The 25539-nt window shown below is 35.4% G+C and overlaps 1 protein-coding gene across 3 annotated transcripts in view; it reads right to left on the reverse strand.

Annotated features, from left to right (window-relative positions):
* Positions 1-552: 552 nt before the first annotated feature.
* LOC111049114 (frizzled-5) overlaps positions 553-25539 on the reverse strand; it is a 168416-nt gene continuing 143429 nt past the window's right edge. For all 3 annotated transcript variants that reach the window (XM_022335119.2, XM_039428635.1, XM_039428636.1), the window contains 3 exons: positions 9201-9512; positions 7669-8435; positions 553-6422 (listed from right to left, as the gene is read on the reverse strand). In XM_022335119.2, the coding sequence (XP_022190811.2) occupies positions 5567-6422; positions 7669-8435; positions 9201-9479 (1902 nt within the window). In that variant the 5' untranslated portion in view covers positions 9480-9512 and the 3' untranslated portion in view covers positions 553-5566. The remainder of the gene's footprint in view (positions 6423-7668; positions 8436-9200; positions 9513-25539) is intronic.

Raw genomic sequence — 25539 nt, forward strand, 5'->3', positions numbered from 1 at the left:
CTAATCCAGAATTCGCTGATATTTGAACTTATTTTTAAACTACTGTTGGATGAATGAAGAAAAGCTTGTAGTTTTTTTATGAGATAACAATAAATAATACTCTAAGTAGAGATTGAATATTCAAGGGATGATAATTATAATATTCAAGGTATCATAATAATTTTGTAGAATAATCGCTATATTCACCATATAACTCGCACCCCGGATTCACTCCCACTAGTATTATGTGGAGCTGTCAAATTGTTGGAAGTGTATTTTTTGTGATTCCACTGGAATTTTCGTGGTAAATAGTATTCTACATTATTCTTTTATATTTTAAGTATTCTAAATACAGTGAATTACAAAAATTAAACATCATTGCAATTCTAGTAATAATAGTTTTGATACAAGACATTGACGTATTCGAGATTTATTTATTTATTCATTCATAAATGGAGACAACGGGGGTCACCCCAAATCTGTCTCCTTTACATATTTGTACAATACAATATTGAGATTAAAAAAAAAGGAAAAAAGGAAAGGAGATAGGAGAGAAATGAGAACAGACAGACATGTATTCACTAAGAATGTAAATTTATTAAATTAAATTTGGTTACTATACTTCTTTCACTTGACACAGCCATAATGATACAAATTGGTATGATGAATGTGCATAATGTACGGCAGTATTCTAAGTATTTTATGTATCATAATATAATCAATAATTACTATTAATAGAATTAGTAATTCATCTACTGTAGTTCTATGAATGGATGGATCTTATTTAACCGATAAATTAGGTTAGTGATAGCTATCCCGTAAAACAAATTTTTTGAATGGAATAATGTTCAAATATTATAGGATAAGTAGGTATTGTTGACGGAAGACTATAATATAGTTTTTTTTTGTGAATATGGTGGCTGAAGAATAATATAAATTATTTTGCAGTTGAAATGACAATATTGGTAACGCAAGAAGATGAAGTAGTGATCATTCCAAATGATTAATACAAAAGTGATTGAATAATAATAATTGTTGAGATGTTATTGGAACAACTTGAATCATCAATGAAGTTTTTCAACAGAAACATTCCAAAACTTACACTAATAAAGTAGGTGTATTATTATAATATGGCGTTATTGTATCAATTTTCTCTTATCTATCAGAGTAAATACCTAATTGACAAAGCCTTGTGAAAGAAAGATTGGTCCTTTCTCAAAAACAATTTTCGTATCTTATGGCTTCATGGACTCATTATTCATTTAAATAAAATAGAACGCTTCTGTGTGAATTATATGTTTTTAAATAATAAATGTACAAAATTTGACAACACACAATACAATACATAAATACAAGGACTATACACATACATACATAAATACATATAAACAATACAAATTCTATTCCATATAACTACTATACTTATAGATTAATTATTTATCTTCAAATTCTTGAGATTAGTTATTTTGTGATGCATTTTGAGGACTCCGTTTTTATGTATTTACAATATAAATAAACTGTCTATTTACATATTGTATGCGAGTGTTATTACTCCTATCCGTTTTGTATGTTTATACAATATTCACACTAATTATTATATACTATGAAAGAGTATATTGTAGCATAATATATTATGGCTTAACTTATTTTATTCGATAGAAAACTTGTACTATGAGTTAGTCTGAAGAAATGCTTAATTAAAGGTGCCCACAAAAGACTTCACAATAGAAATATCATACATAGGAATTCATAAAATGACCCCAACTCTCAGTAAGGTCTAACTCTGTCCAGTATTGTCAGATTTCTATAATTTTAGGTTTCCAATTGTCCAATAATAAAATACTGCTGAACAATTTCAATACTTAATTATTGATTTTAGAGTTTAGGATTCAGTTCTTAACATTCATTCAAAACATTATTTATAATCTTACAAATTTTGTAAAATGCTTTAAAATGATTACTTTTAAGACTTGAGTGGACTCCAGCCATAATTTATACCAGGCAACCATGGAACTAACAATAACACTATACAACATTCACATCACATGTATTTACGTATATAGTTTTTCCCACAACGATTTAGATTAAGAGCTTTATGCCAATAAAGTTTATTCTATAAGTAATTCCTGAGTTATTCTTCCAATATCTAAGAACTGTACATTTTCTGAACTTGTGATTCTTCTAGAATTTGTGATCTAAAATAAATTCTGTTACACGAATAACTTACTGTTCAGATATTATTGAGAGAGAAATATTTTCCATTAATTTTCAACTACTGGGAAATTTAATTTATATTCTCGAAATGATAAATTACATTATAATCCACAAAATGCTGAATTTTAATTTTTTGTCAGGTTTGTCCACAGATGAATCGGTTCAAAACATATTACTCACTTTCAAAGTTTATTATTCATCCACTATAATTGGTACAGTATTGAATGTAAGAGCTACAGGATAATTATTGCACAAGAATTAGAGGGCTACTGTATTTTTGTTATATTTATCCCTGCTCAGGGAGAACCATGGGTTTTCAGTATTATAATTTACACTTTCTTACAATTATTATTCAAAATAAAACATTCCGCACATAGTACTTTTGGTATATGGCATGTTACTGGAATTTCAAGCTGAATTGCATTATTAGTACTGTTAAAGTTTCAAATTTAAGACTATAATAAGACTCCAAAGAAACGACTAAAATTTAAAAATTTAAGTGAAACAAGTCAGAGGAGGCTATCTGTGAGAGCTTTTAATGAAAAGTGTCACCCCTGATAGTTGGTCTAGTGGTTTCCATTGTTGAAAGTATAATAGGCTTAACACAATTTTGAATGTGAAAGGACTCCTAAAAGGCTGAGCCCATTCTTCTACAAGCCATCAATCTGAAATCTCTGGAGGAGGTGTTCCAAGAATTGAGGAGACAGCTAACCCACTTTTTGGGACTTGCTCATTCTTCCAAATTCCCTCCCACCCTCTCTCTACTAGTTCATTCATCTTCTTCTTTATCTTTCCTCTCTACACATTCCTCTTGTCTTGTACATCACTCCGACTACCCTGTTTGTAGGAGAAAACAAGGAAAAATCATAATTTCAAAGTACTAGCCTGTCAAGCTTAACGTTCCCTCACTTATTTACAACGGAAATAATGCAGAATCATGACAGTTTTCGGCCTGACTTTTATGTTTTGGATGTTGAAGGTGGTCTTGAGTGGGCCTTAAGAAGGAGGGGGGATGGACCACCTCTCGAGGGATGCTTCAATTCAAATCTTCGACCTCGACTAAATCCTCTTTACTGTCAAACACATCTTCATTAAGTTGCACCTGAACATCTTCCAGTGAGATTCACTCCAATCTGTCAGTATTTCTTATGGATAACAGGAATGTGTTCCTTTCAAAGAATGCTGATTAAAGTAAATCTCATTTTACATGAGATTTGACTTATAAATCCCACGAAACACTACTTTTGGAGTTTTCCTATCTCTCAAGTTTATTCACGATACAGATAAATAGACAATACAAGTCAGTTTACTTCCATGATGATGCATGATAAATAGCCTACGTGCTGTTCTTGAAAATTCGAGTTATGGTTGACTATAAGATATCAATTTCTTGTAGGTCATGAACATTAAATTATTTTCTTCAAGAAGGTTATGATGTGTTCTTATGAGTTCTACTGCTCCTTCACAATCTACAAAATCAAGAATACAATTCTCCACTATTCAAATTCCTTTGTAGCTGCATATTCAACAGATTTATCCCCTAAAAACCCGATCAAATACAAAGATAATGGTCGTAAAAAGTAATCTAAGCAGGAGCAAACGTTAAATAATATCCATATATTACAGAAGAGCTATTGACGCTTACTTTTGGAATTTCATTATTTCATGAGCCAACATAGTAGGGGTTCTTTATATGGAAAATTTAATACGCGGCAAAATTATTACCTGTGTGCTAGTGTTTTCGTATTTGTATGATAATTTCGACGTGGCTGGGAGCTAGGAAGCGTATGTGCATTGAGAATTTCTCTTTGTCACGAAAAAATAGAGGTAGCGTTTATTTTGCATGTAACTCGACATTTTTCATTCGTGAATTTAATATGCTCGTAACTTTTCATGCTAACCGTATATATATAGAGTGTCTCCAGAATTATTTCTAATTCAAGGCTCGTTTTTTTCAAAGTTTATTGCGACTTTTCTTATTATGCACTTTCTTATTTATGGCATGATGAATGAGCTTGATTAAAGTAAATGTGCCACGATTTCACTTATTTTACGTCTCAATTAAGGTCGCAAAAGGTGGTAATTTTGTTGACTTAGTTAAGCGAGAAATCGGAAGATAGGCTCTGTTTTAACAGAGAGAGAAGATGTTTTATCAAAGTTCCAGGTTTTGTGTTTCTAGAAAAATAATAATTTTATCATCACAACTGAGGAAATGTGATTCCAACACTCTTTATTCAAAGGTGCTGCAAATGTCAGGTTATTGAAATCAAATTATTCGTAGTTCCAGAGCTGTTCAATGTAAATAATTATATTATTGAATGAGTCCTTTTCTGTCAAAATCTCTGGTGTTAGTATCATATTTGAAATAATCAGAAGTTGAAAATGAAATAAACATACATTACCAGATTCACAAAATTACAGTAGCCCCAGTATTTCATAATAATTATTATATACAATATTATTGAACAAATATAGTAGCCTATATTATGGCAAGTAGAAACATAATTAAACGCAATAATTATGATGAGTAATGAGTCTAGCTCATGACAAAATTATTCTATCTAATCGAATAATTCATCTTGTAAGATAATAGGTCATCTTGCTATTTCAGGTCGGAGTATGACTAGATTTCATATTATTATATACAATACATCTAAATAATATGATCAAATGTTGCTAAACTCTACAATATCTTTTTACAAAAAATATATAATCATATTATCAGACGGAAAATGTTTGATGAGTCAAGTAACATTTTATGTGAAATGCTGTCTGATTATGTACTTTATCTGTATGTATTCTAGACTATGGTATCTACAGTGTTTAGATTTGAAAAAACAAACATTTCCTCCTCCATAACTCTAGAATAATTTCATAAAATTAAGTTTTTATGAAATTTTGTAATTTTCTATAAAAATACAAAATATTTGAGCGCTTAAAATTTTGTTTTCAACCGAAAATATTTTCAGTTCTCAGTACATGATTTTTATAATTTAGGCTCTATTGTTATTTTCCTACTGAATAATAATTATTATTATGGGAGTAATTAGATAGTATCTTTACAATTTTGTAAAAATAAGCAGCAAAGTACTTTGTGAGTGGAACATGGGAGTTCTTCCATTTTTATAACTCCATTACACCTCAACTGATGACATAATCAGTACCTATTTCTGAATTGTTCAGTACTTGTCCTTGATTATCTGCTTTGCTGTTACTCACACTGTGTTTGTTGAGACTAGAGCCGTTCAGACGAGATGAGCACCATCTTGTAGGGGGCTGCGCGTTAGATGGGTCCATAGTTGGACAAGGCATGGTCACAGGATCCTTCCGAGTGGCGGGTGGGCGGGCCGGTGTGACCCGGGGGCGGTTGACGTCATACATGGCTGAGGGGCGGCTGATGGAGGCTGCCGGAGGCGGTGATGTGGGGTCCTGCCAGGAGCGTACCACTCTCACCAGCTGGAAGCACGTACTGTTGTTTGACGACACGCTGTTTCCCCGGGTTGATGAGGGCAGGATGTGCTGGTCCTGCACAGGATATCCTCCTGCAGAACCTCCTCCAGGAGCCTAATGTCTTCCCAGACCAGATCCACACACCTGATGTGATCCCCACAGCTAGCGCCATGAAATACTTCAACATCAGCACTGAGTACAAAGGTCGAGCTCGTTCCCGCTCACAGGGGCACACTAGCGGCATTGTCCATTTCTCGTGCAGGGTTGACTCATACAGATGACACCCAATCACCACAGTTGCCGGCACTGTGTACAACACACTGAACACACCGATCCTCATCATGAGTTTCTCAAGTTTGTCAGCCTTGCTACGCCCCGACAACCCACCCTGCTGCTTGATCACGTTGCGTATCCTGAACAACGACACAAATCCCCCAAACAAAAACGAGGTGCCCAGAAGCAGATACACAAGCAACGGCCCCAACACGAACAGTCTCAAATTGTCGACGTTTTGGTTGCCCACATAACAGATGCCTGCAACCGGGTCACCGTCAACAGCTTCGAGAAAGAGCACTCCGACCGCCTTGACAGTGGGCACAAACCAGGCTGCCAGGTGGAAGTACTGCGAGTAGCCAGCTATGGCCTCGTTGCCCCACTTGAGGCCGGCCGCCAGGAACCAGGTGAAGGACAGCACCACCCACCAGATCGACGATGCCATCCCGAAGAAGTACACCAGCAGGAACACCAGCGTGCAAGGGATGGGGCCTGATGCACTGTATCTAAAACAAACAAAGCACAGCCTATTAATATAAATGTCATTGATTAATAGGAGGAGTCTGATCGAATCTGCTGTCTGATGTATCAGATAAATTATCAATGATTTATCTATTTCCAGCTATAAATTCATTTAAGTTGTAGTTGGATGGGAAAAGAGACGTCGGAAGACCGAGGAAGCGGTGGACACCGGAACAGGCTTTACAAGCCTAGTCCATGATGGTGATGATGAAATTCATTTCAAGTTATTGAGAAGTGAAACACTGTATTTAATCTTTCTTCACCCATCAAACTTCATAAATTTGATCCTTTATTGTAATTTTTGATCTAAAAAAATATGTAATTAGTAATTCGCAAATAATAAAATGATTGATAGAGAAACAATGGCTACATTCCAAAGTGTTTCTCAAACGCATTTCCATGAAAAAATTAAAAATGTCAAGAATAATATTTCGAGTTCCCTTGTGGATAATTTATTTGCATTGATATTGGAGAGATCATGATAACAGTAATCTGATTCTGTAATTTTAGAAATTACTGTAATTTATGACATGATGATTGGAAATAATATTATATCTACAGAAATATATTATTTGAATGAATTCCATGTATCATTTTAATAAATGGAATACAGTATTTTTACTGTCAGTGAAATATTATAAGAAATTATAAAATTGATTCAGGTGACAGGAATTGAATAATTCAAGGTATTTCACAAAGAAGAATGAACTGATTTGAAACATGCCTATTGCTTCTAAAAATGCAATAATCAGTTGAAACTGTTTTTAAAGAGATAAGTTGGAAATATCAATTCTCTCATTAAATTCCGAAATAGATGCCTACTGTGGACATGAATGTATGAATTAATTGATCAATAAAACTGAAGGAATAAGCCACTCCAATCCTCATCAAGAAGATAATTTGCTTGGTTTGTTTTAGAGCCTGAAACAAAGTGTTTACTTCAGCTACTGTACATAAGATGCATTATGTTATTAGCAGAAATGTATAGTGATGAAAAAATCAAGTTGATAATAATGATATTCATGAAAAATTGTACATCATATTGACTTAGATTGAGTGACTAAGTTGGAAAATAGCAGAAAGTTTTGACAATTTCCTGTTTTCCCCCCTAAATATTGTATGCTTCACCAAAAAATGAATAAAAATTGAATAATGAAACCGAGTTAAAGAGCTAGCTTACTTTTACTAGAAAATTTTTACTAAAAAGGCAAAGAGTAATAATGTTCTCACCTAATCATCCTTCCATCACAGGCGACCTCCTCATGTCCGAGCGACACTCTGATGAGATAGCCGACGCTGACCATGAAGTAGCAGGCGGATAGGTACACAATCGGCCTCTCAGGGTACTTGAAGCGCTCCGTGTCAATCAGGAAAGTAATGAGTGTCATCAGAGTCGACACACAGCACAGACTCGACCACAGCGATATCCACATGGTCGCAAAGTCGCGTTCCTCGGGGTTAAAGAACACGCCGTGGCAGGGGAAGCCACAGTCGGGCTCGCCGCCGACGGAGATGCTGCGGTTGTAGTAGGGGGAGGATCGCTCGATCGGGACGAGAGGGGGTCGACAGCGGCAGTCACAGTCGGAGGGGAGGGAGTCTTGTGGCGAGGGGATGCAGTTCTTGGGGTTCTTGGCGCCTGGTCGGCAGCGAGGAGGTTGCTGGATAGGAGGTTGAACCACTCCTGGTACTCCGGGTCGCCTGGTGGGACGTGGAGAGGTGGGCGCCGGGGAGAACTCTGTTCGGTTGTTCTGCTCCATACAGAGATTGTCGGGGTCCCCGTAGGATGGCAGTTTGTCGCAGGCCATCCGTTCTGGCCACTGGAATCCGTACTTCTGCATCAAGGGCGCGCAGCCCGCACGCGCACGTTCGCACACACTCCGGCAGGCCAGGAGAGGTTTACGGTAATCTTCGATGCAGATGGGCGCGTACATCGAGCACAGGAAGAACTTCAGGTCGGCCGAGCATTTGATCTCCACTAGCGGCCAGAACTGGTGGACCTGTGAATGAGAATGAAAATAGAAATAGAAAATTGCTCAATATTAGAATTCAATGCTACTAGAATTGAATAAAACGAGGAGAAACAGTGATTGCTTTTCATCATCATCATCATCATGATATTCAAGATGTACAGCAATGCAGGGTTTCATATTAATTCATAATTAAACTGCAAAAAAGAAAAAGAAAATTTTAATTGGTTACTTGGAATATTTGAGATCTAGACTTCAGATGTATACATTTCAGATTTATAAAAATAGTGTATATTACAATAATGTTAAAGATTGCCAAATCAAACTGAATTACAGCTATATCCGTTAATTTTATTGCTAAAACTTTCAAAACTATAGCATCAGCTTATCTATTTGAATAGTTAAAAATGATTAATATGTGTTGAAAAAAATTAGGTAAAATATCTTGTGAGGTTTATAGAGAAGTAATATGGTGTAATGGAGCAGTAATAATAAATTGAGGTTGAAACTGGATTATTGAGTTGAATTCAATGTCATTCTTTGCAGTTCTAAATATAGTCAAATTTATTGATATGCCTATTTTTGAAGTTATAAAATATTTGCTACTCCCTTACCCTTTTCATCCTATCCCATTTACTCCACTCATACTCTACTTAAAATACGTGTCTTAAATTTGTTATTCTCTTCTCTATTCTACATTTTCCTATCTCCTTCGTCTTCCTCAACTATTCATTCTTGGTGATCCTATAGAGATTAGATAAAAAGCATCACATTTAAATAAATAATGATAGTCACCTCTAGCCCGGCCTCCTCCTGCGTATCATGGTTGAGTTCGTTGGGCATCGACGTGAGATTGTAGCCGATGCCTCGACACATGGGAATGGTGATCTCCTCACACCTCGACCCGCCGCCCCCGGCTGCTGGCGGGGCAGCATTCCCACCTCCTTGGCCACCATTGCCGCCTCCAGCCGCCACCAGCACCGGCTGAAGGTCGCCGCCTCTCGCCACTTGCACGAGTAGCGCCACAAGTAGCACTGCTACCGCCCCCGGAGAACAGCCGCCTCCACAAGCCATCACTCACAACCACCAGCTCAACATTACCGCCTTCTGTAACAAAAAAAGTGAATTCATTAGTAATTTGATCAGTAATTTCCCAATGTTAAATCCCACCCATATGGAAACTAACATACCGAATGCACATTTCTTATGGAGAAATACCACAGGAAAAATACAACTAGATATGGTTGAAATTTGACAATAATCTATTTTGTTGTCGTCAAAGGGCTTTCAAAGCTCTAACAGAACTGTGCTGATTTCTCTCAAAAATAGACAAATTAAAAAGTTGAATTTTAATATCATATCATGGACTCACTATAGCCTCCCAACCTCTGTACAGAGAGATCCGACAATCAATGGCTGTTTTATTTCTTTCCAGATTACTTCATGTATGCCTTGCTTAGCAGACCTTGCTCAGAAGTATGATATTAAATATCTCTTAAAACAAACCGAACTCAATTGAATTTACTCAGAGTAACAACGTTAGCCATGTCCAACATGAACCGACTATTTGGTCAAAGCAAAAACACTCACTATCGCAAACAAGGTCCGCTCCAAAATTCGATACCGGGCTATCCTTTTTGAAAGGCTGTGCTTCTCCCCTCCCTATTCCAGTTGACAAATAATAATGAAATCAGAGACCGAGCACTACCCTACAACCTACAACCCACCTCCCCCTGTCATCAAAAACTATGATGTACTTTTCCTACCCTATTAGCGCAGATCTCTAACAACTAAACTTATTTCTCTCTCATTTTTCAGAATTCGTTCTCTTTTCCCCTATCCTTCCTATTTCTCTTTCTCTCTCTTTCTCTTGTTGTTCTCCTGTCCATATATCCTGTCCTATCCCTATCCCTTCTCATCATTTTCTTGTTAGCTTTTTCTTACTACTTCTCCTCTACCCTCTAATATTTTTGCACTACTGTATTTGCCCAACATTTTCTCTTCCTCTGCCACACTATTGTAAAACTCTGTTAGATCTATTAAATTTTTAGATTCTCGTGATAGATGGAATAGTGATTTAGCTGGACTGTTACACTAAGTGTTTTAAACATTTTCTCCAATGGGCGGAAGTTTCCTTTCGGTGATGGAGGAGGTGGTGGTGGAGGTGTTTAGATGATACCAGTAGCTGATTCTTTCAACTAGAATACCCACCAAGTTCACTAATACTATCACTTTTTCCATATCATTTGTGAAAGAAAAAGATTCTGTTTTCTCTATTTCTGTCCTACTCTTCATTAATTTAAATCCTTCGTTATTCACTCATCATTCTCACATCCTCTTACCTCCCAGTCCCTCTCTCACTCCTCAGGCGTTCTCTCTCTCCACTACTAATGGACACACAACCTACCCGGTGAGTCACCTTTAGCAGCGACAACCCCTATGTAACTCACACTCACACACAAACGTAAGTACACATCCACATACTGCACAGTATACGCAGTAAACCCCCAAATAGAGCAGCCATGTTTCATTGAAAAGTTTTTTCAGCGAGCATTAGAGGGGAGTGTGTACTGTGTACTGTCTAGCATGTGCTATGTCGCCCACATAATTCATTAGTACACATCATTAATCAAAGATACAAGCCCACATAGTTTGGTGTGATGGCTCAGCAGAATACAAACGAAACCTAGGATGCTGAGTATTCATAATTTGCTGTGTATGTTCACGCAATACGGATCTCAGGTATAACGTTTATTTTATTTGATGCGTCATCTATGAGAGTGGACCACAAATTCACTGAAGCTGTTGACAAACAGTCGTTGAAAGGGATGGGTATTGTTCAACATATTAAAGCATTGACACACAAGTTGGTATTACATATTGAATGGTATCTGTTTGGAGTAAGTTTCATCATTTATCCAGTATTCAGATTGTAGTGAAGTCAAGAGAAATAAATTCATGATTCAATTACAATTAACATCTATAGGATAATTGATAGAGACTATGGTTAGGCAAGATTGAAAAAGTATTTAAAAAGATTTTAATTCGATAGTAGCCCAGACATAAATGTTGGAACCAATTGAATTGATATTTCTATTAGGATATCGCCCGATTTCTACTCTCTCTTCCACTACTGAGCTAACCCACAACCTGACGCTTGGCCAATAGGATTGCAAGAGTCCGGTAATGCAATATGGTTGTCTCAACTCTATGAAATGAAATGTGCAATGCGAAACGTAACTAAAAGTAACTTAAAATTTAATTTATGTCAACCTTTGATCAATGAATTGGACAATGAAAAATATACAAGTCAATATTAGACTACACAATTACTCTACTTGACTCGCTGACACTCTGATCCAGCATTTTAAAGAAATCAACGTTCGTCAATGGATACGGATTGTGAATTTTATATACCATTATATTGATGATTATATATGAACCAGGGTTGTTGACTGTTACAAATATTACATCATCTTATTCTTACATTATCATTTTTTACGGAAAAGTAACATGCAAATAATGGACTATTGATAGTCTCTTCCATGATTCTGCCATGAAGCGAACTATAGATTCTAGGCTATAAAATACAAATGAGGCATCTGAATTGGATCAACACCATTGAACCCTGTCATAGATCAAACTATGGCACATACCAAACCGGATTAGCCGCTCTATGTTGATCGATACTAAATACTGTTTTGAATGGAAATGCAATTCGCACAGTTAATTAACGTTCATTGTTAGCACGGATTAGGTTTACATTGGGGCCCGGGTTGAGTGGGACTTGGGCTAATTTGGGACAGTAACCCGGCTAACAGCGCTGCGGTTGCGTTTGAGATTCGAGTGAGATTCACTGTAAACTGTCAGAATTGGTTTGATGACAGTGAACCGTCCGCAGTCGAGGAGAAAGCGTCTGTTTGAACAGACGACGTCGCCTGACGAACGACGCTAGGAACGCAGGGACGTGAGGGATGTAGGGACGTAGGGCGTAGGGACGTAGAGCCCTTTGACCGATCCCTTTCATCAGGTGTACAGTGCCTAATGTTGTTCATGCACATACACCCTGTAAACAACGTTAGAGCTGCACCATTTTGGTGCATACAACTGGTAGGCCGTAAATGTTTGGAGAGCGATTTAACTCTGCAATAAAAATGTTCTCCATTGAAAGGTGTGATTTGAAGCTTCAATATCAATTGTAGAAAGGTTTAGTTCAATTGAAAGCTTGAATATAATTTGGTGGGAAATTTATTATTTTATAGAAACGTTTTTTATGTTATTGAATGTTTGGAGAGAGACTTAACAGCTCTGTAATAAAAATGTTCTCCATTGAAAGGTGTGATCTTAAGCTTCAGTATTAATTGTAGAAAGGTTTGGTTCAATTGAAAGCTTGAATATAATTTGGTGGGAAATTTATTATTTTATAGAAACGTGTTTTATATTATTAAATGTTTGGAGAGAGACTCAACAGCTCTGCAATAAAAATGTTCTCCATTGAAAGGTATGATTTGAAGCTTCAATATTAATTGTAGAAAGGTTTAGTTCAATTGAAAGCTTGAATATAATTTGGTGAGAAGTTATATCATTTTTTAGAAACTGTTCAAAGAGTGAGAAGAGGATATTCGATCTCATTCGACATTATTCTGATAATAATAATAATAATAATAATAATAATAATAATATAATAATAATAATATTCACTTGTAGAATTTTAAAATTATTTGAGATCATCATTATGTGTAATGGAATTTAAATAGTATGTAGTGAATGGGCTATCTCAAATTCAGTTATAGTGGCTGGGTTGGAAAAGTGTATAAGACAACTGTGAGAATATTGATTATAATTTTTAAAAAGGTGGAAACATATCGTTTAGCATGGGTGGAATTACTATTATCAAAGGAGATTTGAGATACAAAAATGATCATGGAATTTAGAAAAAGGGGACAGTGAAATAGAGAAATTAACATAAACAGGAGGATATTATTATTATTATTATTATTATTGTCATTTGTTACGTGAAGCCACAAATCTGAGCAGAGCTCAAGTGGCATGTAACATGTCATGAACATTTTTCTATGCAAAGTGTATGCATCTGTATCAACTCAAAGTGTAAAGGCACCACAACATTTCTCCATTGTATAGGGACACGCTTCCACAAGTACATTAGTAATTGAAGACAAGAAAAGCCTATGACTGCCACATAACCGTATTTCTTCAGGTAGACAATACATGGCAAATGACAAATATGGCATTACATACCCATCAAATGGGGCTGAAGAACACAGGAATAAATTACTGCAGGGTACATTTTCACATGTGGTTGAGTTGCAAGTAGGCTAATATATCCGGAATATATGCCAATTTATAAATTAGTGTCGAAGATTGAAGCGGATAAGAATTTCTACCAGTAATCAACATACAAATACTCTTTCAAAGTCTTGAAATAGACAAGAACTAATATTTTTACACAGTGGATCACTGCCAAGTATCATAAAACAAATGTTGAAAAACCTCAAGTATTTCATGAAACGAGGACATGATAGAATAGCTCGTTTCTCCCATTTTTGGCCCATATAAGGTCAAACCTTTCTGACGCATTCGCTATTAATTGACCGCTGTTAAGCTTGATCACTGATCGAGTAACCCACCTGTTCTGATAAATCGAGAAGCCGACAAGACATCAAATAAATTAATCCCCAAACAACTAGATCAGTCAGGTTTCGCATTTTTAAATAATGTAGCCGTTTGCTTTCAGCAAGCTCTCAAATCAAGTAGATCGGTCTAATTGGGATGGAAATTCGTTATCTATGTGACGGAATATAAAGCTTGCCGACAAAGCGTTCAGTTTCGTGCTCCAGTTTCACTAATCGGTCCTTTTTATAAAGTGGCATAGCAAACAAGTGGTTGACTATTTCGACCACATTTTTCTTGAAAGTTTGTTTCTCCAACCATAGCTGAAAAATAACAGGAGTAAGAATATCAATTCATGCTGTATGAGGTAATTAAATTTATACTTCAATATAATTATAGGTTGAAATAGAATTATAGGGTTCTAAGTAGAATTGAAACAATTGAACTAATTTCAGATTCGAAAAGCTTCAAAAAGAGGATCAGAATAGATTTTCGAAGTTGAGAGATTTAGATGATTATCTGATGGGGAATTTTATATTAGGCTAGAACTGATCTTCAAATACGAATTTTACAATACAAATTGCACATAATATTATACAACACGTAATATAAAATATGGATAAAATATCATAAAACTATACCAACAATATAATCTATTATTCCTACTAAACATATCGAAAAAAAACATTAAATTCAATAGTTTGAGCTCCAATGTTCACTGAATTTCTTATGTAAGTATAAGTTTTTAATCGTCATCCAGTAAATTTCTGATATTGATAAATGTTTTCTCACGACAATAAATAAGTGTCAATCATCACAACGAATGCCAATTCTATCAATAGAATGAAACTAGTCGGAATGAATTGACTTGCAACTTATAATAGTCATCTGATATGATATGATTTGTAGCTTGATTTGAAGTAATTGAAGAAGCAGTGAGTTGTTGATTTGACATACAACTGATCGGTGGTTAGTTGCTTCTTCCTTCTCAACATTTCTCTTTTCAGTTCTCTTTCTCTGCATCCTCTTCCTAAGATTCTCTCTTTCATTTCTATTACCGGCGTTTTCTTCCATTTACTTCGAATCATATTCTCTTTTAGATCAACAATTTCTACTGCTCGCCAAACTTCATAAACTTCATAATCTTTTCCTTTCTCATCAACATTTATTTATTTTATCTAATACTTTTTTCACTTCACCCAGTATTTTCCCCTTCTTCTATTTGATCTTGTTTCTTTCTATCCATCGATATCGTGTTCTGAGTTTTCTTCTTTTTTCTCTCTTCTGCTACTTCTTCTTCTTCCTCCTTCTTCCCACCTACTCCTCCTCCTCCTCCTCACCCTTCTCTCCAACTACATCATCCTCGGTTGTGATTGTATCTGACAAGTTGTCACCTCTTCAACCTCTTAAAGTAAGTAGTGTATTGGTGGGGCGATGATTTGAAAAGTACTAAAGTGCCAGTTTCCTGCAAATCATACAAGAGTAGAGTGATAACTGGGGCTTTCGCGCACGCGCAGTCTCCACAAGGGTGTTGATTATAATGAGGAGGAAGAGGAGTGGGATGAAGAGTGAAACAGGAAGAAAAAAAAAGTAAGAATAGTCTTATGCATGATTCTTACGATGAAGATGAAGACATTGGTGGTGATAGTGATTAAGTTGCAGGGGAATGAGGTGAAGCAGAAGAAGAAAAATACAATAAAGTTGATAAGAAGAAAGAAAAAAGCGGGATTACATGAAGAAAAAGAAGTGACATGGAGAAAAGAATAAGGTGGAGAAGAAAATAGGCGATAAAAGAAGAAATAAATTTGAAGGGATAGAAAGTGAAAAAGACTGAATGTAAAATGTGGGTGAGTGGTAGAGAGAAAATGAAGAAGTGCAAATATAGAGAGGGGATATGTTGATGAGAAACAGTATCATATAAAAAAATAATAAAAACACATCAATGAGCAGAAAGAACGACGACTTGAAAAAGAAGAGATGGTGGAAAAGGAGAGGAAGAGGAGAAACATAATTATAGTAAAAATGGAATGTATATAGATGTGAATGTACAGAGAATAAAATGCTGAAAAACGAAGCAAAAGATCCTGTGGGAGAGAGTTTTGATGTAGAAATAGATGTGGAGCATAAGGAAAATACAAAAATGATAAGGGTAAGGAGGAAGAGGAGGAGTCGGATGAGTAGGGGGAGAAGGAGGAGTAGGAGCAGGAGAAGGAAGGGGAGGAGTAGGAGGAAGAAGGAAAGCAAGAAAGGAAAAGCAAAAAGAAGGAGAAAAAAGTAGGAAGAACAAGAAAAAGAAGGAGAACAAGAACAAGTACAATAGAAAAAACAAAGTATGGATGTAGCGGACAAGGAGAAAACTGAAAGTAGAAGTAATATAAGAAAATGAAGAATCATTATTATTTGAAGACTACCATGACGATGGAGATAATAATGATAGCAAGGAAACAATAGGCCACAACTCGGTGGATGCACACTCATGCACAATCAACGACTCACGACGACTGGATATCTAGAGTGGCCACCGAATTGGTCAGCGGAGTGACAGCTCTGACACCCGCTAAATCGGTCTCAATTGGGCTGCAGGTTCACTTCAAACTGTCAACATCTGTTGAATGGGAAGTGTTAATGCTATTCATAGATAATTCTGACAGTATAAAGTTGGCTAAGGCACTATGAGATTCACTCCATTCTGACAGCGTTGGTCGAATGCGAAAGATTGGTGCTATATATAAGTGATGCTGACAGAATAAAGTGAATCTCTCGATGTCTCTCTCCCACTCGGCTTGATTCTTTCAAATGGGTGCGAGTGAGACAGGGGTGTGCTAAGGACGCACTTCACAGTCACTTCCTCACAATTATTATTAATCTCACGAAAGCTCTATCATGGGATGATTGATGGGTTTAACAATAATTGGTGACAGACGTGTAACAAAAGCTATCAGAACCAGTTACTCACTATCGAGCCTAACATTCAGTATTTACAATTTCAAAGTAGGTGGTAGAGCCTTATCTTTTTGAAATGTATGAACTCAGTGCTACTTTTTTGTATATATAAAAAATAATAATACTCTTTGAAATTAATAAATACTTTCTGTATTTTGTCACGTTATTCTTTATATTTAAATAACGATTAGCCTCCTGCTTGGCATCAGTCGGTAGAGCATGAAATATTTGATATATAATTATAAAAATTAGGTCGTGGTTTTTTAATAGGACATAGTCTCATAAAAATCTTTATAGGCCCAGATATGAGCTTCCCCTATAACTCTTGTAATTCATTAAAAAATAAATATATATAAATATGATACTTATACTATATTGTTGAGGAATTAAAATAAATTGCACACCATAAACAATTTGATACATATATTAACAAATAATGCAAAAAATAGATCAAGGCAAAAAAAAAAATATAAAGAGCGATAAAAAATATATAATATAAAAATAGAACAATAATTGAAATCAGTAAAATATCACAGGCTAAACATTATACTCTAGATTTATAGCACGAAACATTACCATGTGCCTTTATTTTAAATCATATGCATCCTTTTGCATGTAGCTGCGATATGAGCTTGCTAATACTTGTCGACTTGGACAATTCAATTAAAAATAGGTTCCTTAAGATCGACTTGATAAATTGGCAACTAATAATCCAAATATATATTAAATTCTCTAGTATCTAGTAGATTCCTTGTAATGAATATATATTTTATCTCAGGGTGCAAGATTCGGCACCTGATTGAATAAGTAGAGCAATTCATCTAGTGAATTAGAGCTACACAAATTATCGCAAATTATTGCAAAAATTAACGATCATATGCATATGTTTTAATAGCCTAGATTTTATACTTCTTTGATTCAATAGAATTTTCTGAAATGTACTGATTCATTTACTCCTTTAATAAAATACCTTTAATACTATATTACTTGCGCAAGTATTTTTTATTAAATTCTTAATTCATAAGAAAACCCTTTCGACGAGCTAGCTTTGATTATTAGATAAATTCGAAGCACTAGGGCGCCCATCACTAATTCAATATTCTCACTCACGTGTCGAAATCTTCTTATAAGCCGCCGATGTCGATCCAACTCCTGGTGGTCCTGGAATATGGTAGCCGGAATCGTCTCTTCCAAGGGGTTACAAAAATTATTTGAAATGAAAATGACTTCTGCTTTATAAGAGCATCACAAAGTCTTTTAAGAAATTTAATAATTCAATCTAACTTTAGCTTTTACAAGTTATAGCAAGGTATTACGCTCTAAAATATTTAGGGTCCTCTCATGGTGGCATTTGGCTGGCGAGTGTCTTGGTTCTCCTTCCTCAATTTTACAATTCTTATTTCCGACTTTCAAATTTACATAAAATTTGAATATCCTAGTCCTCCGCCATTAAAGGTTCAAATAGATCGTACTAAAATATCAAATTATTACTTAGGTTGTATGTTTAATAATTTCTTTGCCTTCGGGCCATCTCTATAACATAGACTATACAATAATTTTACATAAATCCCAAACATTTATAGAAATATATATAAATATTTTGAATGGCATACTATTGCCGCCTATTAACTGCCATATGCTATTGGTGCATGCAAATTGTTTCAGTATTCATGCGCTTGGTAACCTCCTATTTCCTGGATACACTTAATTATTTTTATTAGGTTTTTTAAGTATGCTCTCTACATGCTAGTTAATATTCTATATATATATATATATATAATAGGATTTTACAGTGATTCACCGTCTTCCTTCTTTTAGTCGAGACCTCCATCTTTGCCTATCCTCCCATTCACCATCCCTTAAATTCCTGGCCTCCATAGCCTCATCCACCTCATTTCTCCATGATCTTTTAGGTCTTCCTCTTTTCCTTCGCCCAATTGGACTCCAATCAGTCACCATCCCTATCCATTTGCTAGCACTCGCCCTTCTAGCATGGCCATACCATGGTTGGTTTGTTCTATATACGAATATTTATTTCATGCTTCCTAATAGTTAGCCACGTGACCATTTGTTCTTTCAAATTGCATACCGTTTTGCTGCAATAGATCTCTGCCAAGGGGTCTGGTCAGATTCTACGTTGCATGGCTCGGTCGATCGTTAGGTCGCCGATCACTGAATGTATATACCTAACCTCAATCTTCAAAAATTTTATAATAATATTATTTATTAGCAAAAAATTCTTTCAATTCCTTTTTAGGTTATTGTACCGTTTAGCCAGAACAAGCTGATGCTATCTAATCTTTATTGTTATCTCATTGGCGATATTAGCCAGTTATTTTATTCAGACCTATTAGTACTTCAGCTAGGGATTTTTATCTACCCAAATTTCAAATACTTTACAATTTTTATTCTACTAATTTCAAAGGGTACAGTAATTCTTTTTTATATTGGTGGTAGAGATTTATTATGTATATTCATTCAAATTGGTTTAATCATTGGATAAACAATAATATTGCTCTATTTAACTTCCTGCAACAATGCATAATATATATATTTCTAAAATGACAAACTTGATTTTTGCAAAACTGGGTGCCCCCAGAGTTCTCACAATCAGAGAAATCTACAATATATGTTCGCAATAGAAGCAGTCTAGGATTTATAATATTAGGTATTTCACTTGAAGCAAAACAAAATAATATAATGTGGGGATGAACTTATAATAGCAGTATCGGAGTACCAGGTCTCGTGATAGTCCTCAAGAAATATTAGATTTCTCAAGAGTTGAATTTATATTTATAGCAGCAGCATGCTCTCAGAAAAGTTTGAGATGAGTGATGGAAACATGTCAATATTTTCTAAGCTCATCATTTCTCATCCGTCGGATGAAACTCTAGACACCGATAAAATTAGGAGACCCAGCATTGAAGCGAGCAAGTAGCGTACGGGCCACTTGAGACTTGAGCTATCGATCAGCGAAGATATCTCATGTAGAAGATAAAAATAAAAAATAAAAAAGGAGTGGAGAAGGATAAGGAGGAAAAGAAGAATGAGATGGAGGAAAAGGGAAAGAAGAAGAATAATGTGATGATGATGAGAAAAAGACAGAAAAAAAGATGGCGTCAAGTGCCTGGTGTGATAAAATTAATGGCAAAAGATACCCGTGGCGCTAAACAAACATTTTGATTAATGGAGTAAACCTTATCAGTGATAAGCGGGTCCTTTTTGTGCTGTATGGGGGAAGGGTCAAATCCTTTCGTTGCTGTAATAATCTAGCAGAGGTCTGTATTTTGAGAGCCTGTCTGCGACCGAGTGGAGAGATTAGGAGAAATTTCGGGAAATAGTCGTTGAAACGAAAGAAGATAATTAAAAGAGTGAGAGAGGAACTCAACAGAAACACATAGGAGGAATTGGAGAAAGTTCAAAGAAACGAGGAGAAGTGGAGGATTAGTAGGGAGAAAAATGGCTCTCACAAATCATTGCCTTGTCCAGTTTTGATTAATAGACTCGCTAACGCCTCAGCCTTTGTCTCTAAATAAATGTGGCGCTCTCATATAAACGATAGCTAACAATTTATGGGGAGCTACTTTTTCGGACTCTGTTGACAATGCAAGAGAAGAAAGAATAATGGGGTGGAAGGAGATAGAAGAGGATGGAAAATTTGAAGGTAGAAGAGGGATGAGGTTGTTAATTGAAGCGCTATTTGAGCAGTTAATCCAAGTGGAACTAACTTTGTTCCGGATTAGAAGTTTTTAAATGAGAAAATTAATCAAAATAATAAATGGAGTAACTTTATTGGAGTTTGAAGTTCGTGCACAGTTTATTAGGAAAGTGGAAAACATATGAGTGATTGATGGTAGAGCTATTGTGAAATGTTTGAAAATAAATCCAATTAAAGCTAACTTTCAAAGGATGATAACAACAATTAACTCGGAGGAGATTAAATGCTTCTCGTATTTATGTAAAAATTTATAAATCAAAGTACCCTTTTCCATTTCTCACATGTTTCGACTTATGTCATTATCAAGCCTCATTAGAAAATTACATTTCAAGTCGAAACATGTCGTGAGAAATACAATAAAGTTGAAAAAGGGTACTTTTCAATTTTTACATAGAGTATTAGAAGTATTGGAGTTAAATAGGCTAGATAAGAGTGACATGGAAGTAGATACAATGAAATTTTTTCGTGTGAAAATCTTATAACAAAAGTAAATTGAACTGATACTTGAGGTCTTTATCTTCATCGTTCAATGAAATTAGAAATTATTAAGGGATTCATTTCCTCAAATGAATTTATGAATCGTTACTTAACTTTTGAACAACCAAATGAATGACGAATATAGAAACAGTAGGTGAATTTATCCGTATACCTTTTTACCTCAGCTGTTCACCTTTTTCAAATATTTCAGGCCTACTTTCAAATGAGAAATGACTATATATTGAAACTATACAATAATTGTAATTGATATAATGGAATCAATCACATATGAATGGAAATAGGTAATTTTTCTAACATTGTTTGACTTCGTTCAATAGGGTTTCCTGCTTTAATTTGGTGAAGAATTGCATGTTTTGTAGTGTCATGTGGTGCTTGTTATTCACTAATAAATGTTATTATTAGTTTGTTATTGGTGATTGTAGTTTTGATCTAGTAGTATGTTCAACATAGCCTAATGTATTTCTTGTATTTTTTGCTGAAATAAATGATTGAATTGTAAATGAATCACATTCTAAGTAGACTATTACTTGCTACTAACTGAAACATCAGCTACCAATTACACCAGTCTAATGTCTCAACAATGGTAGCTTTGAAAGAGGTTTGGAGCACTTCAAACAATAGAGCATAACATTACTGACGCAATTAGCAGAACAGGAGCGCAGTTTGGGAGTTGCAACAACCGCTCAATTCCTTTCTACCACATTAGTTTCTAACAAGAGCTGTGATTGGCCCATTCTGTTTAGCCATCAAACAGCGAGAGGTGCTGCAATTAGGCTCACACAATGAATTATGCTAATTAGCGTGTAATTGTATCCTTCCTTCCTTCCGAGGCCTATCAATGGAGTGATTTTAGTATCCAGTTAATGCTGTATGGTCCTGGATTCATAGGATAAACCCCTAAACGCTAGCTTGGTCCAGGTAGCCGGGATTGATTTTTGGAGAAAAAAAAGGAATTGAGTACGTAAAAACAATCAAACCAGGATTTCCTCCCAGGTTATCATCCTAACTTGAACTGTTGGTCAAAAATTGAATATGTCACCATTTTAACTTATAGACAAGTGACTGACGTGACTCATGAAAAAATGGAAATAGTGATTCAGCAAACCAAGTTCAGTTAAATGTTGTGTAGTGTGAAGTGTGAATATCACGTTCTTGTGATAAAAAATACATGATTCACAAACAATCTTCAAAGTGGAAGTGAGAATTCACTTTTCATTACCAGTAAGTGAATTTTAAGTTCGAATCTTCAGTTTGAGGTTAATTTCAAAATCATTCAACAAACTGAATTTGAATATTGTTTTTCGATGAGCAATTATTAACGACTAGTAACAGTCTACTTCAATATGAAGCATCTTTAACTTTGTTATAAGGTTCCAGTTTTATTTTTGGACCGAGCGAAGTGAGGTCTAAAATTCAAGTCGACGGTTTGGCATTTCTCTTAGGGCCGGTTTCCGAGCTCGGGATTTAGCTAAGTTCTTGACTTTAAACAGCTGGAGTCAGAAAATTGGCTTTCCAAAACGTAGTCGCATTCATTGTCTTAGTCACGTTTGAATTAAATTTCGAAAAACTAGAAAATTGAACACAAAATAAAATAAAGAGAAAATAGTGTAAAGTTTCTGCTATTTCGAATGATTTAGAAATGTCTAGCCTAATTTTGTCAAGGAAAAACGTTTCCAATTATAGAAATGAGAAAATAAAAACTACGACTACTGTTATAAAAACTGCGACTACGCCCCGTTTTGGAAAGCCAATTTTCTGACTCCAGCTGTTTAAGTGAGGTCTAAGATTCAAGTCGACGGTGTGGCATTTCTCTTAATGTTTGAATGTTTGAATGTTCAAATGTTAAAATGTTTGAGTGTTGCGCATTTACGGCGATTCGCGGTAATAGATTTTCATGAAATTTGACAGGTATGTTCCTTTTTTAATTGCGCGTCGACGTATATACAAGGTTTTTGGAAATTTCAAGGATAATATAAAAGGAAAAAGGAGCCTCCTTCATACATCAATATTACCGTAAAAATCAGACTATAGAATCATCCATCATAAATTGTAGAGAAGCTAGTCTATTGCTGTATTTCCATAAGATCTATAGTTTCAATCAGGTACTTGTGGATGAGAGTACTGCGTGAGGTCTACTGTTCACAGAGCTACTAGTGTGGAGAATAAGTGACTTGTGCAATAGAAAATTCTCAAAGCAAACCAAACAGCTACTTCTGTTGTTTCTAAATTTTATGAGTTAGTAGAGTGAAGTGTGAGAATTTTTTCAAATAAAATACGTGATTAAAGAAAAATTATTGTAGCTGATTCATCTCACTTATCTATTTACTATCAATCAATACACTTTTCAAAAATTGAAGGATATCCAGCAAACTATTCAAATTTATATTTTTCTCTTCAACCACTTATAATCCAAAAATCAAGTAGAGATAAGCTGAACAATAATAATATCTGGAAATGATTCCCAGAAGAGAGAGAATGAAGTCTCTAGAGAGATTATTTTGGAGAGAGATACTGAGGGAGGAAAAGGAAAGAGAGCGAGAGAGAAAGAGAGAGAGAGAGAGAGAGGGAGAGAGTGATTGGGAAAGAGAATTAGCGAGAGAGTTTAGACAGAATTGGACAGTTTTTCTATAGTGAATGAAGGCGTTTTGTGCAGGGCAACGCGTCAAAAAAGATTGATGCATAGCTTGCCAATAGATGACTGTATCCTCTCTGCTCACGACATATGCCAGCTTACCCACGCGGCGTGTGAATGAGCTTGTAGCTTTTTTCTTGACAAAGCTGGCATTCTCGAAATCTTCCTCATCCCCCTTCACCTTCTAATCCACTTTACCCATTTCCTCTTTTTCTCCTGCCCTGACATTCTACCATCCGGGGACACATCCATCAGTTGTTGGAACAGCACAAAGGCAAAAATTGAAAAGACTTCCAAATGGGCTGTACAATCTGGACATGTCTCTTGTCCCTGCACACTCATTCCACACTGCATGCTGCGTCGAGATCTTTGTAGGACGATGGTGGGGTATTCTACTTCTCCTATTTCTCCATCCTCTTTTTTATCTACCTTTTGCTGTACCTTATATTCTTCTTCTCCTTCCTCCTGCTTTTCATCTTCTTCGTTTTACATCTTATTTCTCTTTTTCTGCGTCAATCTTATAAAATAAAGTAATCAAATCTAATATTTTCCTCCACTACTGCTCTCAAATATTATACAATCTTCTGAATCTTATTTACATCTTCAAATAATTTTGTCTGTTTATTCAAATTGTTCTTATTATGTATCTTCTGTATATTCTCTTCTTGTTTAGCATCTACATGTTATCGATTCTCCTCCATCTTCTTCATCCTTTCATTTTCTTATCTATTCTTTCCTTCCTCTTTCCTTGTCTTTCTTATTACTTATCATATTATTATAATTCTCTCTGATATTAGCTTGGATTAGTGTCCCTCTCCTTTGTCTATTTATTCTCCGCTTTCTTCTCCTCTTCTTTTTTCATGCTCTTGTAGTTGTTGCTCTTATCCTGCTTTTTCATTTTTTCTCCTCTGAATATTATTATTCTCCCTCCTCTTCTTCTTCTCATTAGAATTTTTTCTCTTCAGCTGCTTCTTCTTTTTCGTCGTCTTTATTTTCATCTCTTCTTCTCATTCATCTTTTGTCCTTTATGCTCCGGCACAAACAATATACCAAGGCTACACCACCAATGTCGAAAACTACGACTATTCACATTCTCCTTCTGACCAGTGTGGCTTGTGCCACACACGACACAAAGAAAATGTAACTGGGAGATGTAGAAAAGAATGAATGAAAATGTTAAATGCCAACAAAAGAAACAAGCCTCACATTGTTTGAAAGGAGAAATTGTACCATTTCATCCCTTTTGTTCTACTCCCCAAACATTCTTTGTTGCTTTAATAGTTTTATTGTTGGGTGAAACTTGAATAGTTTGAATAGTCTTTCGGTTTTGTTGGACCACACGGTAATTTAGTTGTGTGTTGTGCTATCTATGAGCGTGAGAAAGTATATGATCCGTCCGAGTGAATTTTTTCATTGTCCGTAAAAGTTTATTAAATCTTTTTCTCCAGACGGTAATTGAAAATGATACACAGAAAATATTCTAACCGAGACCTTGGCTGCTTAATCCGATAAATGAGTGAATATTATACTACCTAAATTTGTCATTCTATGACCTAATCCTTTGGAAAACACCAGTTATAAAATTGAATGAAAACTGGTTGGAAAATACACGAAGAATAGAGTGCAAGAAAAGACCGGAATAGTACATATCGAATCCAAGATTTTCATGGAGGGAAAATTGAACTTTGATAAATATTCGAAATTGAGGTAAC

Source organism: Nilaparvata lugens, chromosome 5, assembly GCF_014356525.2.
Source record: "Nilaparvata lugens isolate BPH chromosome 5, ASM1435652v1, whole genome shotgun sequence".
NCBI classification, from domain to species: domain Eukaryota; kingdom Metazoa; phylum Arthropoda; class Insecta; order Hemiptera; family Delphacidae; genus Nilaparvata; species Nilaparvata lugens.